This window comes from Pezoporus occidentalis, unplaced genomic scaffold (genome assembly GCF_034315485.1).
Source record: "Pezoporus occidentalis ecotype Australia unplaced genomic scaffold, CSIRO_AGI_Poc_V1 ctg53, whole genome shotgun sequence".
NCBI lineage: Eukaryota > Metazoa > Chordata > Aves > Psittaciformes > Psittacidae > Pezoporus > Pezoporus occidentalis.
The window spans coordinates 4,205,288-4,224,545 of NW_026915866.1; the positions used below are offsets into that span (position 1 = coordinate 4,205,288).

The 19,258-nt window shown below is 38.9% G+C and overlaps 1 protein-coding gene across 2 annotated transcripts in view; it reads left to right on the forward strand.

Annotated features, from left to right (window-relative positions):
- GRID2 (glutamate ionotropic receptor delta type subunit 2) overlaps nucleotides 1-19,258 on the forward strand; it is a 735,631-nt gene that overhangs the window by 416,299 nt on the left and 300,074 nt on the right. For both annotated transcript variants that reach the window (XM_062637614.1, XM_062637616.1), the window contains one exon: nucleotides 11,148-11,432. In XM_062637614.1, the coding sequence (XP_062493598.1) occupies nucleotides 11,148-11,432 (285 nt within the window). The remainder of the gene's footprint in view (nucleotides 1-11,147; nucleotides 11,433-19,258) is intronic.

A 19,258-nucleotide genomic window follows, 5' to 3' on the forward strand; every position in this document is an offset into this window, starting at 1 on the left:
AACAATGAAAAGCTGCAACAAAAGACTTTGTTTTCAGTCTTTCTGCATGTTTTAGCTTGGCATAGAAAACAATTTCCTTGCTTTGCTTTCTGACCTTGGGCAAGTAATTCCCCTTGGGCATCTGGGTTTTTTCTTCTGTGAAATAGAGATGAAGATGCTGAGCTTCTTTGGAAAGCATTTTCAGAGCTACAAATAAAAAAAAAACATTCTATAAAAAGTAGTTGTTATTATTATTCTTATCATGATTGTTATTCTGTGTGTCAGTGAAATAAGCACAATGTCTATTCTTAGCAAATAGTGATGGTGATAGTTGTTTTGACTCGTCTAAGGCTTTCTTGAGTGGCCAAGTTGCTAATGGAACTGATGTTCTATACTCCTACAGACTTCTCAGTTTTTTCACAAGCATGTATTTTTTGCAGCTGATGTACTGTCTTTCTTGCCTTTTTTATTCTCTTACAAAGCTTTTCTTATCTTGATGTGGAGTCTTGTTTCCTTCTTTCATGGCAAATGCAAGGTCTGGCCTTAGTATTGTTTGCTCTTCAAATTGCTCCGAACCACTTGTCTAGTAGAATTGTCTCTTTTTTCTTAAAGAAAAAGAAGGAAAGAAAAATAAAGGGGGGGGGGGGGGGGAGGAAAAAGAATTAAGTGTGTGCCTTTTTTGGTTTATGGAAACACTTTTCTCTCTACAATGCCACATAAAAAAAAAAAATTAAGAAAATATTCCACTGTCCCCTTAGCAGAACATTCCCTGAAATTTTGCCATTTGCACTGTAGGAAAGAAAGCACTCTCAGGTTGCTGCTCACAGATTTCTTTTCCTTTGGGGGATGGTCTTATTTTGAGTGTATTTCTTCTGTAATATCTATGCTTGGGAAAATGCCAAGCTCATCCAGGGCAGCGCAGGCAGCTCTTTCCATTGTAGGGCTTCCAATTAAACTAATGCTACCAGCTGTGTGTTCTTTTGTCTGCTCTGGACTAGGTTGTGGTATTGTGCTTTGCACTGCATCTCTCCAGCAGAGCCTGTTGTCTCCGTACTAATCGTTTGGGCAAGAAAGGGGGGCCTATGAAACATGAACACTCAGAAAAGAGGGGTTGTAAAGGAACTTTCAGGCAATATGAGTTAAGCTGAGAAATGGGCCTTCTAACCTTGGGAAAAATGTTTAAGGAGAAAACAGAGATGTAATCCTTTCTATTTACATCATGCAAAAGTGTTTCACATAGGTGTCAAAGAATCATAATCACCAAAGTATAAGAGAAATCAGATTATTCATCCAGAATTAGTAACACAATAAAGTAATGGCAGAGGTGGGACCAGGATATGAGCCTTCAGATTCTCAGTCTAGTGCCAAATCATCTGCACCTTGTTGTTTTTTGATACTGGAGGAGATAGGGTGAAGCAGATGTTTGGGGTTTTGTTGTTTTTTTTTTTTAAGAGATGGAGGAGGAAACATGAAGAGGGAGCGCAAGATGCTTTGCTTGGTTGGAGCAAGCAGTAAGGGCAGAGTGAGAATAGGCAATGGGAGGATGAAAGACAGTGTTCTGCAATGCTCAGGGGAAGAAAAAGCAGATAGGAAGTTAAAGTTAGATCCAAGATAGAAAGGCTGGAAGGGAAAATTGCCTGACAATCTGACTGATAGGTGGCAAGGAAAGTGTAATTTTTGTCAAATGGCATAAAGTTCATTGCTTTATTCTCTTAACAAGACTGTTGCCCTAACTTGTTTTCAGCAAGTCCATAAAATAAGAATTATTGATGCTCAAGGTTTAAACAGGTTTTGTTGTTGGTATTTTTTCCCCAACACTTATACACAGACTTTCAGAGAACACTGAACTAGAGTAAATCCCTATGATTTTATCAGGATGTTATCTTTTGCTAAAATTGTCTCTAATTTTATATTAAGCTGCTTTAAGACGCAGCCTTTTTGTTTCCATATAATTGTTGCTATGCAGCAATTGTCTGCTCTGCAGCAAGCAAGCTAGCTATTAAAAAGGGTATCAGACACTATGTGCAGCTTAATAACTTCTCGAATGGTGCTGGGTAGGGATGCGAAAATACTCAGCAACAGTGCAAGGGCAAGGATGAGCAAAGTAAGGGATGGAGGAAGTTGCACAGTACTAAAGTAGTATCTGCTTCATCATTAAATAGGTAATCAAGTGTAATCTACCTGTGGTTACAAATGAAATTAAAAGTCTTCATTTTGCTGAATGGGTGAATGGAAATTGCTCATGCAATACTTTGAGCAAGGATTCTGGCAGGTGTGGTTTGGTTTGAGTCAGTGAGGGGTCAGCACAAGAAAAGGGAGGATTTTGGAGTAATTCTTGGAATCTAGGTGCTTATTTCTTTGCATTCCTTATTTTTCAATGGGCTACATTAATTTCACAGATAGACATCCTTGTTGGGATGCCAGGATCCTAGAGGTCAGTTTTGTGATGCGCCTCTAGCCCTTCGTCCAGTGACTGTCACTGCCTGGCTTTAATTGATTTAATCTCATTCTTTCCCTGCACCTCTTCACCCATTAGCACTCATATCAGAGTCTTCTACAACAGTGCTAGCAAGGCACAGTGTCCTCTGGCCAGATCTATCAACACTCCATCCTCTTTTTACTTCTCAATCACAGACAACCTGAAAAGCTGTAGCATTTTGGGGGGGGGAGCATATTAATATTCACATGCTAGAGGAGATGGCAGCTAAAGCCATTCTTTAGATGAAGATTTGTGTCTGTGTAACTTCTTTAAAATGCTGGAAGTTTTGTAATGTTTTCCAAAGCAGTTCAGGCTTCTTGAAAGGCTAGGAGCCATCACTCCTCTGAGACAAAACGTGGCTGTTTTTGTTGAATATTGAGTGAAATAAGATTTGAAAAATATAAGACATTTTACTGCTGTTTCTTTGCCTGCTGTGGTAATCTGCCAAGATACGTGCCCTCTGTGCGCCTCTGTAGTATTGAACAGAAGAGCTGAAGGTTGGCTTGCAAGGAGCTAAAAAAAAAGATACATCTGGACTTTTGTCCAAAAAGAAAACTTTCAAAGCCTTCAATTTGGTGGCCTTTGCAAGCTGTGTTTCTTTCAAGCTCTCCCACTGCATCCTGAAAAAGAAGGTGTCAAAATACCTTTTGTGTATAAATCATGCCTCCCTTCAAACTTCTAGTTTATGTTTTCAACGCTCAGATGAATTATTAAATTTTAATGTGATGGATTTAACATTACCATAATTGACAAAGCCTGCATACAGAAAGAAATCTGACCCAGAAAAGACTCTCACAAAATGATTTCCAGTAAAAACATCCAAAGGTTGTTGTGGTGCAACAGTGATGCAAATGTGCTCTCTGGCAATATTTGTTACTCTTAGATATCAGAAGTTTGGATTAATTTTCCCAAACAAAGAAGTCACAAGGCTTAGGAAGCACAGCTGTTAAGACTCAAACACAAGTTTGTTTTACAGTCAGGACAAACTAAAATCCTTTAAAGGTTAATTGCAAGTGAATTTAAAATACTGTTAATAGTCTGAGTTGCGGAAATGTAGTGGAGGGGAAGGGGAGATTGGCTAATGTTTACAGAGAAGATGTAAATGAAGTGGTTTTCTATAACCTTATCAAGAAAAGGAACAAGATAGACTCTATTATCTTCACTGCAGAGGAGAATATTCTTTAAATCCAATCAATAATACTCCCCACCCCCACCCCCCATCTTCCCCTTATTTCCTTCTGAATAATTTTCAGGATATATTAAAAATGTGCTGCCACTCATCTCAAAATAATTCAGTTCTAAGACTGGGATAAACCATTGTGTTATAAAGGAAAAATAATTTGCAAGAGTGGAATCGCAATCCAGAAGTGACTAAAAAGATTTACTGAAAATTGGAGGCTAAGCTCACTTAATCATGGATCTCATAATCACACTTTATCCTTACTTCTTGCATCTGAGATTATGAACACCAAACAAAAGGACCTGTAGTTTATTTGTTTAAACTTCTTGTAAATTTTATGGAATCATAGAATAGTTAGGGTTGGTAAGGACCTTAACATCATCTAGTTCCAAGCCCCCTGTCATGGGCAGGGACACCTCACACTAAAACCTGTCACCCAAGGCTCTGTCCAAACTGGCCTTGAGCACTGCCAGTCTTTTCATGTCTTTTTTCATGTGAATACATTCTCTTTCTACAGTAAATTCATGAAAGTTTTGGGACTGTTGTTTTAAGGTGACAAAGACCAGAAAATTTCATTCTGATTAGCATGGCCACTTCATAAAGAGGGAGCTTGAAAGAAATCCAGACTTTAACCTTATTCCTTACCTTTTGCAACAGGTAATTTGAATGCTAGAGTCCCTCAGTCTTCACTAGCATCCCGAAACTAAGAAAGGATTTGAGGAGCAGCCAGCAGCATATTATTCTGAAAGTAAACAAGAACTAATAGCTTGTATTTTCAAAGCTGCATAGAAGTTCTGATTGCCTAATGTCCATTTAAAGATGCTGAAGTCACCTGCTATTGTTTTTTTTCCCCTTGAATCACCTGTTTATCCTGATTTGGATGTGGATTAGTCCAAATGGGGTGACTCACCTTCTACAGAAATCGAGGGAAAACTAATTTGCCCCAATCATATGGAACCCTCCTGGTTTCAGAGTCCTTGGAGCACTTCCAAAAGACAGAGCACAGGTACAGGGAAAAAACTGTTTATAAGTTCTCACTCTCCATCTGAAACAGAAATATCAGTGAAGAGAGGGTTGGTTTTTTTTGTTTGTTTTTTTTTCTTCACGTTCAGCTAAGTATTTCTGAGGCAATTCTCTATGGGGTAATATGCGGAAAAAAATCCAGGAGTAGTGAGGTTGAAATGATGCCACCTTTGGAAAGGACATCCAGGGGATGTCCTTGGGGTGTCTAAGTCAGGCCCATGGGACCAGGACTCTGGGAAGATGGTTTAGATCTAGTTTCTGTTCACTCAACATAAACAACAGTACAGTTCTGGAAGGAGCCTGGTAGTTTTTAAATTGTAGAAGATGAAAAGGACCTTAAAATACATCCCTGATTATTTAAAGGGATAGAGTATGGAACTCTGTCTGGGGACAGGTGATCAGTTAACAGAGAGTTTGTGGGTCAGGGGTAAAGGGAAAACGGCTATGGGAGACATTACTGTGGGGATCTGTTACAGACCGCTTGATCAAGGAGAACCTGCAGATGAAGCACTCCATAGACAGATAGGAAAAGCCTCACGCTCACAGGCATTTGTTCTCATGGGTGACTTCAACACCCCTCACATCTGCTGGAAGGACGGTACGGCCCGGCATAAGCAATGCAGGAGGTTCCTCGATTGTGTAGAAGACAACTTCCTTCTTCAAGTAGTAGAGGAGCCAACAAGGAGAGGTGCCGTGCTTGACCTCATGCTCACCAACAGGGAAGGGCTCGTTGGAAATGTGACTCTCCAGAGCAGCCTTGGATGCAGCAATCACGAAATGGTCGAATTTGAGATCCTCAGGACAGTGAGAAGAGTGTGCAGCAAGCTCACTGCCCTGGACTTCAAAAGAGCAGACTTTGGCCTCTTCAGGAACCTGCTTAGGAAGGTTCCATGGGATAGAGCCCTAGAGGGCAGGGGGGCCCAAGACTGTTCGCTGATATTCAAGGATCACCTGCAACAAGCTCAGGAGTGTTGCATCCCAACCAGAAGGAAGTGCAGCAGGAGGGCCAGGAGACCTCCTTGGATGGATAAGGAGCTCCTGAGGGAAATTCAAATGAAAAAAGAGGCTTATAGTAAGTGGAAGCAAGGACAGGTGGCCTGGGAAGAGTACAGGGATGTTGTCCGGAAAGCTAAGGCCCAGTTAGAATTAAACTTGTCTAGGGATATTAAAGATGACAGGAAGGGATTCTACAAGTACATAGAAAATAAAAAACAGACTAGGGACAACATAGGCCCCCTCCGGAAGCTCTCATGAGAACTGGCTACACAGGGTTTGGGGAAGGCTGAGGTTCTGAATGACTTCTTTGCCTCGGTCTTCACTGGCAAAGGCTCTGACCAAACCACCCAAGTCTTGGAAGGCAGACGCAGGGACTGTGAGAATGAAGACCTTCCACCCACTGCAGAAGAGGAACTGGTTCGAGACCAACTTAAAAATCTGAATGTGCACAAGTCCATGGGTCCTGATGAGATCCATCCACGGGTCCTGAAGGAGCTGGCAAATGAAGTTGCTAAGCCGCTGGCCATCATATTTGAAAAATCATGGCAGTCAGGTGAAGTTCCCAATGACTGGAAAAAGGGAAATATAACCGCCATTTTCAAGAAGGGGAAAATGGATGACCCGGGGAATTACAGAGCAGTCAGTCTCACCTCTGTGCCTGGCAAAATCTTGGAGCGGATTCTCCTGGAAGGCATGCTAAGGCACATGAAAATCAACAAGGTGCTTGGTGACAGCCAGCAGGGCTTCACTAAGGGGAAATCCTGCCTGACCAATTTGGTGGCCTTCTATGATGGGGCTACAGAACTGATGGACAGGGGTAGACAGTTAATGTCATCTACCTGGACTTGTGTAAAGTGTTCGACACTGTCTCACATGACATCCTTGTCTCTAAATTGGAGAGACATCAATTTGATGGATGGACCACTCGGTGGATAAAGAACTGGCTGGATGGCCACACACAAAGAGTTGTGGTCAATGGCTCAATATCCGGCTGGAGAACAATAATGAGTGGTGTCCCTCAGGGATCGGTGTTGGGACCGGTCTTGTTCAACATCTTTGTCGCTGACATGGACAGTGGGATTGAGTGCGCCCTCAGCATGTTTGCCGATGACACCAAGCTGTGTGGTTCGGTTGATACCCTGGAGGGAAGGAATGCCATCCAGAGGGACCTTGACATGCTTGTGAGGTGGGCTGATGCCAACCTCATGAAGTTTAACCACGCTAAGTGCAAGGTCCTACACCTGGGTTGGAGCAATCCCAGGCACAGCTACAGGTTGGGCAGGGAAGATATTCAGAGCAGCCCTGCAGAGAAGGACTTGGGGTTGCTGGTCAATGAGAAAATGAACATGAGCTGGCAGCATGCGCTTGCAGCCCAAAAAGCCAACCGTTTCCTGGGCTGCATCAAAAGGAGCGTGACCAGCAGGTTGAAGGAGGTGATCCTGCCCCTCTACTCTGCTCTTGTGAGATCTCACTTGGAGTATTGTGTGCAGTTCTGGTGTCCTCAACATAGAAAAGGACATGGAACTGTCCAGAGAAGGGCCACGAGGATGATCAGGGGACTGGAGCACCTCCTGTATGAAGACAGGCTGAGGAAGTTGGGGCTGTTCAGCCTGGAGAAGAGAAGGCTGCATGGAGATCCCATAGCAGCCTTCCAGTATCTGAAGGGGGCCTCTAAGGATGCTGGGGAGGGACTCCTCATTAGTGACTGTAGTGACAGGACAAGGGGTAACAGGTTCAAACTTAAACAGGGGAAGTTTAGATTGGATATAAGGAAAAAGTTCTTTACTGTGAGGGTGGTGAGGCACTGGAATAGGTTGCCCAAGGAAGTTGTGAATGCTCCATCCCTGGCAGTGTTCAAGACCAGGTTGGATGAAGTCTTGGGTGACAAGATTTAGCGTAAGGTGTCCCTGCCCATGGCAGTGAGGTTGGAAGTAGATTATCTTAAGGTTGTTTCCAACCCAGACCATTCTATGATTCTATCCTATTTTATAGACATTCTAGATAATCTGTCCGTGCAATGTGTAAAATTCTGTGATCAGTTTTATTCCTTTAGCCAGTGAGATCCAGTTTTTAACAGCAGCTTCTATCTTTTGGTTGTGAGAATGACTGAATATCTGGACAACTTGTGTATAAACATAGCTTATAGTGTGGAACAGTAGTGTTTTATAAGCACTGTCACTAATATTCTGTTCCTTCTTTTTTAAACTTGCAATGTTTTGTTGAACTTGCAAAGCTGTGTACAAGTCCGTTTGAATTTGACATTTCTACTGTCCTGACTGAATAGACACAGTAATATTTTCCTTATTGTAGTTGATGGCAAACTAATATTCCTTGATTGTATTGGCAGTTGACTGCATACCTGCTTGGAAATACAGTCTCTAAGGAGGTCATAGTAAATGAAATTCCAGTAGAGTTTTGAATGCAAGATAGCATTTAAGTACTTTTACATATATATGCCTGTGTGTGGATTTTTTTAATGTAGATGGGACAAAATAAACTTGGATATCTCAGGCTCAAGAAGAGAATGCAAACAGGATTTCAAATATGTTTGAACTAGAGCTTTTAGCCAATTGTTAAGATACAGACAAAAATTTTGGATCACTTGGAAAAGGATTTAATAGAGCTCTAATTTGTAAGGGCGGAAAAAAAGGGTTAAGAAAACATCTAAACCTTAGTCTTATGCTTTTTAGCAATCAGCTCTTCTGCTTAAGCCAATGGAAGTTCTGCTTGGCTAAGGAATATATAAATATTATACATGATAGTTTGACATATTGTACAGGCTTTACTTTGTATGTGTTTATATTGTAGAAATTATATTTCTGTTCGAAGAATAATCCAGTCATACTGACTCAGAGGCAAACTCTGCAGCTCATGCACTCATTTTCTAGAAAGGCCTGCCTCTGGGATAACAGTCCTTTTTCCAGGAGCTAACTCTGTGTGTTAAATAGCCGCTAAGTGTACAGGAATAAGGTCTATTTGTGAGCGTAATGAAGTGCATATTGTCCCAGGCCAGCACACACGATTCTCATAAGCATAACATGGAAGAAAGAACCACACGGGCAACTTCAATCCTGAGGCTATTGTAACAAATGTGGTGCAGTGTCAAGAGAAAAGATTTTAATCCTTTATTCAGTTTGTTTGCCAGTATTAGCATTTGGCCCTGTGGAGGTATATGTTCCATGCTGCTTTCTTCCCCTTCATATTTCAATAACAATTTTCACAAAACACATTTTTCCCATGTCAAAACATTATGGGGAACGTACTGGTTATGCTTAGTCTGAAAGCATGCCTGGAAATTTAGGCATTTTCAAGCAATTTTTGTAAAAAAGTTTGACTCTGCTATATTTTTAAAGGTCATGTTTGACACACTAAGGTTACCCTGCATATTTGTTTTTAACAGGTGGTATCAGGGCTTGTAGACTTAAATTTGCATTGATTTAAAAGCAGACTTTTGCAAAACCTAACATTGATTTTATTTGTCTATTGCTGCATAGTTATAAAGATAATCTATTGACATATAGCTACAGGTATTTATTGGTGGATATGTTGATATATCACTAAAAATAATTTGCTTCGCAAGCAGTAGCATACTCACTGGGATGTGCAACCTAGATATTGCAGGGCTTGGTGCAGGAGAACCACATAAAGAAAAAGATTCAGCATCTCCCTACAAAGATAACTTGACAAGCCTTTTATCTTTGTTGAAAGTGATGATGAAGAATGTACCAAGCAGCATAAAAGATGAATACTTAATAAGATTGTTTTGAAATGTTCTGAATTTTAGTAACTTGTGAGATACTGGTAATTTTTTTGACCAATTACCAGCAATCTTGGTACTTCTCTGAAAAAAGACACTTGTGTTTGTCGAAAATGTATTACTTTCAACCTGAAGCTGAGAATCTGGCCCAGAAGATGAGCTATATTCAGAGCATATACAGAGGGAACACTTTATCCTAAGCCATAACACTTTGAAACCTCTCTGTGGAAACACTTGCCCTCCCATATTTATCTGCATGAAGGAATTCAGAAGTGTTTCCATCAGACAGAGCCTCAACAGCATCTGCATGTTATGGGGGTCCACCGCGACATGTTCCAAATCCCTGTATCTCAGAAAGAATAATGCACTGGCATTAGAACGTAGTTCTCTGCATTCATGAACTCCTGTGCTTTTCTTTGGCTATAAAGTCATTCTCCACATATGCCTGAATTCCTCACACTGTAAATATTCCCATTGAAATCAGTAAGTGTTTGCGAACTAAAACATTAGTCACAGTAAGAGCCATATGATATGAAGCAACAGGTCTGGCACTAAAATATGTTTTCATATTTTTAGGGGAATATATTCTCACATGTGGGTTTCTTGGTTTTGCCTGCACCTGTTGTGTGCTCAGAATATTCCTGCAAAATAAGTAATTGCACATTTTAGTATTAGATATTAATATGTAAATACATATTACTCTTTACTGTCCCATTACCTAATTTACATGTAGAAATGCAAGTTAATTGCAGGTGTAGCTTTGCCGGTGGCAAATTGAGTATTTCAGAATTTAGTCTTAGGTGTGTTCTGGGGAATTATGGTACAAGCCTGTGCTGTTTCTTCATTCGAGTTCTCAAGTCTGTTAGAAACACAATATGAACACTCGACTGTGCTTTATTTCACAGGGCAATCCTTCAAAATTGCAGACCTAATAATTATTAATTAAGTTGATAATTAGTAATTGCATTAACTTTAACAATTATAAACACCTTTGGTATTAATGTGGATATCATTAGTATTGTACTTCAGACTGCTGTTATTTGTGTGTTATTTTTGCGTAAACAATTCCATGCTTTTCTTACAGAAGTGAGGAGAGTAAATGTATAGAAATTGTTTACTGAATTTTGAAAACACTTAGCTATATATAAGACTAGATTTGGGGATTTTTTCATTTGTTTATTTTAAGAAAAAGAATAAGTTAGAAAAGATTATCAAATAGATCCCCTAAAACCCAGAAGCAACTCAGTTTTTCTTGGATAAGTTAATGTCTGTAATCTTATTCAGTTGTCTTCAAAAGTTGACAGCAAGCCTGAGCTGTTCTTTCGTCAGTTTTCCTCTGTATAATGAAAAGATCCTATTTGTGGAGTTGTTGTGCTAGACTTTGAAGAGTGTTTATCTCCTTGGGTGGTCATGCTAATTCAGCAGCTGGAATCAGTTCTTAATGTTCCTCACAAGGCCCAAACGTGGGTCTTGTTTTCAAGTGGTAATTGGTTTCTAGGCAAGATGGACATGGCAGTCTTCCAGCTTTCCCCGCAAGACAGCTGAAATTGAATCAAGAAGCTTCATAATTTTAATGAATTTCAGGTCTGATTTACTCACTGTGTAAAATTTGATCCATATTTCACTTGATTGAACCTGTTGTGTTTCAGTTCCCAGTGTCTGTGTTTCAGCAGCAAAATAGGCCCTATGCACTGAACCTCTCTCACCTCAAATATTGCTGTGTTTTCTTACAGCCTGCGACCTGATGAACCAAGGCATCCTGGCTCTTGTTAGCTCCATTGGCTGTACGTCAGCAGGATCCCTGCAGTCGCTGGCAGATGCCATGCACATCCCTCACCTCTTCATCCAGCGCTCAACAGCAGGAACGCCAAGGAGTGGTTGCGGGCTCATAAGAAGCAACCGCAATGATGACTACACGCTCTCCGTCCGCCCCCCTGTCTACCTAAATGATGTCATCTTCAGAGTGGTCACAGAATATGCCTGGCAGAAATTCATTGTTTTTTATGATAGTGACTATGGTAAGTATTTATTTAGCAGGGTGACTTTTATTAAATCCATAATTCTGTTGAAAGCAGTCACATTACATTTTTATAGTCTTCCAATAAATTATGTTTTGCTTGTGAACATTTACGGTTCTGTCAGCATTTCATAACACCTCAGAGAAATCTATTTCTAAAATCCATCAACATTTATGGGTTTACTTGATAATTTCTTTGTTAGAGTTAGCTGATATATGGAGAACTTATCTGGCTTTCTATTCTGCCCGTGTTTATGAAGCATAGAAGTACAGGTAGAGAGTGCTTAGTTCTGTAGGACAAGGAACCTGAAGAGGAGGGACTGGAGAAGACAAGACAACGTTCCTTCTATTTTTAGTTCATTCAGTGCTCCTAAAAGTGCTGAGCTGGTGGTTGTGTGATAGGGTAAGTGTGACACACATGGTGGCATCACAAGGCTGTGCTGTCTAGCTTGGTAACTCAGCCAAGTTCGGTACAGGTATTTTCTAAGGCTGAGGGGAGCTTAACGGATTTCTCTAGTGTAGGTGCATTATCTAACAAATGGTCTTGTTTTCTATGGAAAATTGCTTTGAAACCAAACCTGTTTTCTTCAGATGCATCCATAATTCATGAGTAACCATGACTGGTTTGGATGAACATTTTATAACTTATTTTCAAAGTTAAATATTTAAGTTATAGAAAAATGCTCACTTCAGCAACTTGCTGTGCATAATATCTGGTTCATTCAGGTCAGATGTTATTGATTTTTCTGTTCCCTGGCTACATAATAAATTCTTAAATTAGAAAGATAGAAAATGATGAATAGGAGAACTCCTATTTATAACTAAGCAGCACCTAAAATCACCAGCTATAGGATAAAGAACACACACCAAAAAAACCCATCCAAAAAGCTTGCAGCAGATTATTTTTGTTCCCGTTTTATGAGTTCCTGTGTTTAAGTACTACTGTACTTATGAAGACCATAATCTTGCCAGCTAAAAGATATCTTTTTGCATATATTTTTGAGTTTAAACATCCCCAGTATGATTCTGGTTTTGAATAATTATATCTGCAAGCATTAGTTTTAAGTTATCAAAACTTCATTATTTAATTTGAGAATGAAGTTCAGACATCATGTCATTTTGTCCTTGATTTCTGGATAAGAATCTCACTAGCATGTGACTTACGTAAAACAGATGCCTTCCTGCAAAGGGTAAGTTTCAGACCAGTAGCTCATTCAGTGACATATCACCTTCAGACATGACATGTAGCAGATACTTTCTACCAGCCTTTATGGTGTTCTGACTTAAGTAGTCTACAAGTAATGCCATACTAGTCAAAATATATAGGTAATCTGAATCGAATCAGTGGACATCATCATGTACCTCAGGAAAGGGTGTAAAAAAACATATCTGCATTTAGTAGATGTTGATCAGTCTATCCCCTTTCTAACCATTTGTGTGGTTTGGGTATTTTGGGTGGGGTTTTTGTATTTATTTGGGGGTTTTCTGTTGTCTGTTTTGTTTAGTTTGTGTGTGTGCATAGTTTGGGACTAATACCACAAAATAGCATTGACATACAACCTGAGTTTCAAGTTAAGCTAACAACTTTGAATAGGGCTATTATGTTTCTTTAAATTGTGATAAATCCTTGACTACATCAGCCATCTGAGGGCAGCAAGAAGTTTCTATATTTTCTTTTTGATTCCTACAGGGTTTTTTATAAAATTTTGTTGCTGATTTCACTGACTGTCTCCTCCTCCACTTGTAATAAGGAACAAGAGAGCAGAAGTTTCAGAGCACCATCTCTAACCCAAGGCCTCTCTTGTTATTTCCATTACCCTGAGAATTGTTCTCTGTCTCTCCAATTCCTCTCCTTGCTCACAGTGAAATGCCTCTTTAATTCCTCACTACCCTGTTTCAGGTGAAATCATTAGGTTTGACACAGTATTTTGCCTGTTCTTAATTCTCTTAGCCAGTTTTTGATCTATGGGAGTAGTTTTCCTCATACCCATGATGGCATTATTTTCTTAGCAGTGCCTAGAGATCAATCTTGCCATCAGTTTGTTGTAAATCTTAAAAAATTACGTCACTTTCTCCCTTTTTCCCCCTATTTCATTAATATACTCAAAGTATTTCCAGTCTGGTAGCAGTGCACATTTTTCCAGGTTCTGTATTGACTGAAGAGGGTCTTGCACAGAGGGAGGGGTGGAAAAATTTTGGGGCATGAAAATAGAAGCTGGAATCACTTGTTAGTGGATTATAGAGTGGAGAAGTCTGAATTCAGTATTCACCCTGCTTTGTCCAAGAGTTTGGACTAGGCAACCTCCTGAATTTCCATCCAGCTCTAATTAGTCTATGATTCTGTAATGTTTGGGGGCATTACTATCAGCTTCTGTGCCTGTTCTAGAAATCAAGACTGGGCATGCAGACATGGGATGGAAGTCCAGGGGCAAGCCATACTGTCTGTCACTGTCAGTGCAGGTAAGGGTGGTTGTTAATTTCCTCTGGAAGATCCTAGCTTCATTTGTCAGCTTTCTTAAGAGGATCTGCTGCAGTGAGAGATTTATTTATTTTCTCAGCTCACACAGACCTGAAATCAAAATATAGTTGGAAGCTTTGCTCAGTTTAACTGCTCGCAGCAGTTAGTATTAGACATTTTAATGTAACATTTAGTATTAACCATTAAAGTTAGGTGGGAGACCAACACTTGCATTAGAATTAAATTCATATTAGGGAGGGATTATTAGTATGTTCTTCACAGTCTTCTGCAGACCTGATGCTTGTGCAAGCAGAGCTATTTCTTGCCCTGCTGGTCTTTTTTTTTGTATGTGTGCTTTCCTTCCTAAGGTGTGTATTATAACATTAAGTGGTGTCTCCATAGCAGTAAATGATACTTGAGAAGTAATGGGAATGTAGATTCTGATATGTGTTAATCCATATTTTTTCCTCTTGTAATTTTTTTTTTTATTTTGTAAGCTAAAAACATGAAAATGCTATTAGGCTGGTTCCAACAACCAGCAGAATTCTAATACTCCTTTCTGAGAAATTACGTTGTGTAACGATTTAATGTAACAATTTATAACAAAATTCCTCAGTTGTATTACTGAAATTATTTCCAGTAATAATTTCATTCTGTGAAATAAAAATGTCTTTCATATTAAGAAAAATGAATCCTACAGTAAAATTGGGCTTATATCCAAAGTAAATACTATGCTAAACCAGATTCCTTGATCATTTAAAAGAGGCTGCAACCATTTATGTGTCAATTTATCTATATCATAGTTTTATTAGTGGAATTAATTTTGATTTTATCTTGCAGTCTATCATAGATTCCTTGTCATTATCAGAGAGTTGGAGAATTGTTTATAATTGGAAATGTGTCTTTCTGCATGGCTGAGAGATATTTCTTTAATGCTATCCTTTTTAAAACTCTCAAATTCTTTCTTGGCTATAAATAGACAAGTATATTCAGTTTTAACATTTTAATACTTCTTCCAACTAAATGCTAGAAGATTCAAGTCTACTTATAGGTTCTTTACCAACAAAGAAAGTTAAAGTCTTTGAAGGAAGTAATTCTTTCATTAAGTCATAACCAGTTGGGCACTGAAGAAGTGATGTAGAAATAATTGACATCTGTAGTCAATTGATGGTTTTTTTCCAAGTAAAATTGTAGGTAAGCTGACTATTCTAACACAAAACAAAACAAAAGGAACCTTGATAATAATAATAAAAACATTTTGTTGCTGTTACTTAATTAGGCTGAGTAACTAGTGAAATATTTTAGTAAAACCATAGTCTTATGTCAGTGGTAGAGCATTGCCAGTAACAAATGTGAGGCTAAAAACTAATAACATTTAATGAGTGAAAAGGTGAGAAAGAGAACACTAACTTGTTTATTTTATTTACTACGATTGCATCTTTAGCGTATAAACACAAATGAACTTGTGAAAATCAGAATGAGGTGTATTGTCTTTTCCCCCCATTCTTGTTCTCTCCTGTGGTGATGTAGATCAAACTCCCAGTGAAAATATTGCAGTCAGTTTTCTTGTATTCAGTGTGTTTTGTTCCTTGAGGTAAAACAAATTAAAGGCCTGCCTAGGACATGAAATCTGATTTTGTTTAAGAAAATTTCATATGAGAATATTAAAAGTGTTCAAGGACAATTCTGTGCTTCTTCAAATTCCATTAAGCCTTCTCACAGAGTTAAAAAGTATGTGGCATGAAATGCAGCAAAATTATGCAGTAGATTGATGCCGTTCTCAACCTGCTATTAAAATTACAATCCACACAATATCTACAAGCCACATTTAGTTCATTTCAGCAGCAAAATTGGCTCTTACTCTCTTCATTCTTGACTGCTCAGCTCAAACCGTACAATCATGTGATGCAGAGGGTAGCTGTGCATCTCCTGCTTCAAAGCAAGTGTGGAGACTGGGCAGTCCTTCCACTCAGTCTCCGAACTCTTCCTTAGGACCATCAGCACTCTCTTCAGTGAAGGCATTTTCAGATTGGACAGCTTAAGTATTTAACTTATACCACTGGAAATTGCAGAGTTTAGGTTTGTAAAAAGAGCCAATGACATCTGTAAACATTTTGAGCGAGCTTTACCAATCTATATTACATTTTTACTTTATGATTTCAAGTTCAAAGAAATTAAAGCACAGTTTGAAAAAGCCTCATCTGTGGGCTGGCATTTGTCAAGGGTCAGTCCCCGAACAGTAATGTGAAAAAATACCTTTAGACATTCAATTGCAGAGGAAAACGAAAGTTTTTTGAGATGTGGATGTGTGAGCCAGGGCTATATAAGCAGCATAATTGACCTAGAATCCCAGCATACTGTTGGTTTTTATCTCTGTGGTGTATCAACAAGGGGCAAGCTTTTGCAATTTCTGTCTTAGTCTTCAGGCAGTTTTCAGTTCACTGCATTTTCCAGGAATGCGTAGGTACTTTTCTGTAGTGGTAAATTTGTTATGAAGAAACCAGTCAGTCATTGCAAGAACATAATCGTGAATTTAGTGCAATTTACAGTGTTGGTATCTCTGCATCTCTAAGATGAAAGGGAGAAACTCTAGCTGTTTGAAAACATGAATTTTTAATGTTTTGTTGGTTGCAGAGCAGATAGAAAAATGCTGCACTTTCTCTAGAAAGGCTGGGGGAATTAGACTGTTTCTGGTGAATGGTTTTTGTCTTATTTCCTATTCTCTTTTGTAGTAATGGCAGTAATACCTTAAAACCCCTCTGTATTTTATATATATGAAAAAAAAAGTTATGAAACCCCACTTCTCTGTCCAATTTCTGGCCTAACCTCATGTTTTTCAGCCTAGTGTGCCTTTGATATGCAACCATCAGTTAATTTATGTGCTATTTACTTATTCTGGGACTAAGCTATCTTTGCTTACAATTTTTTGACCTTCTTGCTAATACTATGTATATTTGGCAATGGATATTTGCCATTCTCTTAGGTGGGAATTTAACTTTTGTAAAGAAAAGAAACATAACCAGCATTAAGGCTATGAAGGGAATTTGCTTTGTGAGGCATTCCGATAGCAAATGGAGGTTGAAGTAGTGATTGAAGAATTCACTGAAAGGAAAGGGAGGAGGTTAGCACTAGGGAGGGGTTTAGAATGCATGTGTCTCTCAAAACTTGCTCATGGAACTCGCCTTCTGCCCCTCAGCATACACAGTGGTTTCAGATTATTCATGCACCAGTAAAGGATGAGGGCAGTGGTGTAAGGTACCTGGTCACATCACTAAAAAAATGTCTCAAGCTCAACCTGAGGGAGTATTTTGGAGAAAAGCACAAAATACAATCTGAAGGACGAGGGCAGTGAGATCTGTATTTCTGAGGATTCCAGCCTGAGTAAAGGTGTCTGTGAAACTAAGAAGATAGAAGAGACCATTTTCCCCATCCCTGCCCCAGGAAGGTGGTGGTTTTCAAATGGATTACATATAGTGCTATAGGATTAAGAGTATTGTTCTTTAGTAATCCTGGAAAAGAGATTTTACCTGAAACTCAAAAGGCTGAGCTGCTTGCAGAGAGGCTGCCTCCTGTTTAGTAAGAGGGCTGATGTTCTAAGATGATGCCCATCTGTACTTATGGGCTCTAAACTCCTAGTATCTCCTTTAAAAAATATGTAGAATAAGTAATTGGTGGATAAGGGAAGAGCAACTGATGTTACCTACCTGGTCTTGTGCAAGGCATTTGACACTGTGCTACACGACATCCTTGTCTCTTAATTGGAGAGGCATGGATGTGATGGATGGACCACTTGGTGGATAAAGTATTGGCTGGATGGTTGCACTTAGAGAGTTACAGTCAACAGCAAGGCTTCAGGGAGACCTTTAGAGCAGCATTCCACTACATAAAGGAGGCCTACAAGGAAGCTGGAGAGGGGCTTTTTATAGGAGCAAGTAGTGATAAGACACAGAGGAATGGTTTTAATCTGACAGAGGGTAGGTTTAGATTAGATATTAGGAAGAAGTTCTTTACTGTGGAGGGTGCCCAGAGAAGTTGTGAATGTTCCATCCCTGGCAGTGTTTAAGTCCAGGCTGGACAGGGCTTTAAGCAGCCTGGTCTAGTGGAAGGTGTCCCTGTCCATGGCAGTGGGGTTAGAACTAGATGATCTTTAAGGTCCCTTTCAACCCAAACCATTCTATGATACTAAGTACTTCCACTGACACACATTTTCCATATATATGATGACCCCTGACAAAGATGTGTTTGAAACCATAACATTTTCAAATAATTTAAAGTCTTAATGCAAATTTAATAAAAATTTATAAAAGAATCATGATCTCTTTAATCGATTGCAAATGCTTATAATTACCCTGGGGCTGTTTTCAGCTGCCTAATGACTGTAATATTCTCAAGTCTGTCTCCAGACAGTCTTAAAACTGTTTATTACTCATCTGGCTCTTTGCCAACTTCCCATACTCATTTACTTCACTGTGCCTCAATAAACATATAATTAATTGAAGCTTATTATCAAACTTTTTTTTTATTAGTATTTATTATGTCATCCATATAGGGAAAGGAATATGTATTTTTTGTTTTTGTAACTTCAATGTCTCTTAGCTGCTAACTTGTGATGTAATTGTTTGTGAAACCTTTATAGCAACTTGCTTTTGCTGGCTGACATTACCACTGGAAATTGAATACATGTTTTGGTTGACCCTAGAATTATCCAACTTCTGAGATAACTGAACTGTTCTATAAATATCTCTAATGGAACAATGGCCATGTTTCTGCTTTTTAACCACATAATAGTTGGGGAAATGCATTCCAGAATACAAGTGAATATATAGAAAGGTAAGAGTGTTTGTCATTTGTTCATACTGCTGTCCTTAAGGATGGAATGGATAAAGTATTCAAAGGCTTAGCCTGACAGCTCTCTGTGTTGTGTTAGTAAGGAAGGTAGACCAAATTTTTTATTGTATCTAGAATTACAGTCCTGAGGTCAAAATAAAACTGTAGATGTTCTAATACCTGTGTAATGGGTAATTGCTATAAAGGAGGTGCTGTCTCAAGGTTTTGCAGAGAGATGAGATTTCTTTCATATATGCAGAGTCTGCAAATGTCAGATGAAAAGTGACTTATTTCAAGATTTTTGAACACCTAAACCTTGTACTGAGCTCCACTAGAGATTGCTAATTAGTTTTCAACTCTCAAGGCATTGTTTTAAAATCTTCTTAGAAGTATTAAAATGGATTTTGTAAGTGATATTTTGGCAGCTAAATAAATTAACAGTTATCAAATGAAGAAACTATTGAACAAAGTACTTTGCATGTTTAATGGAAGAAATTATACCTCCATTGGCAAAAAGGCATGAGTTAGGCATAATAGCATCA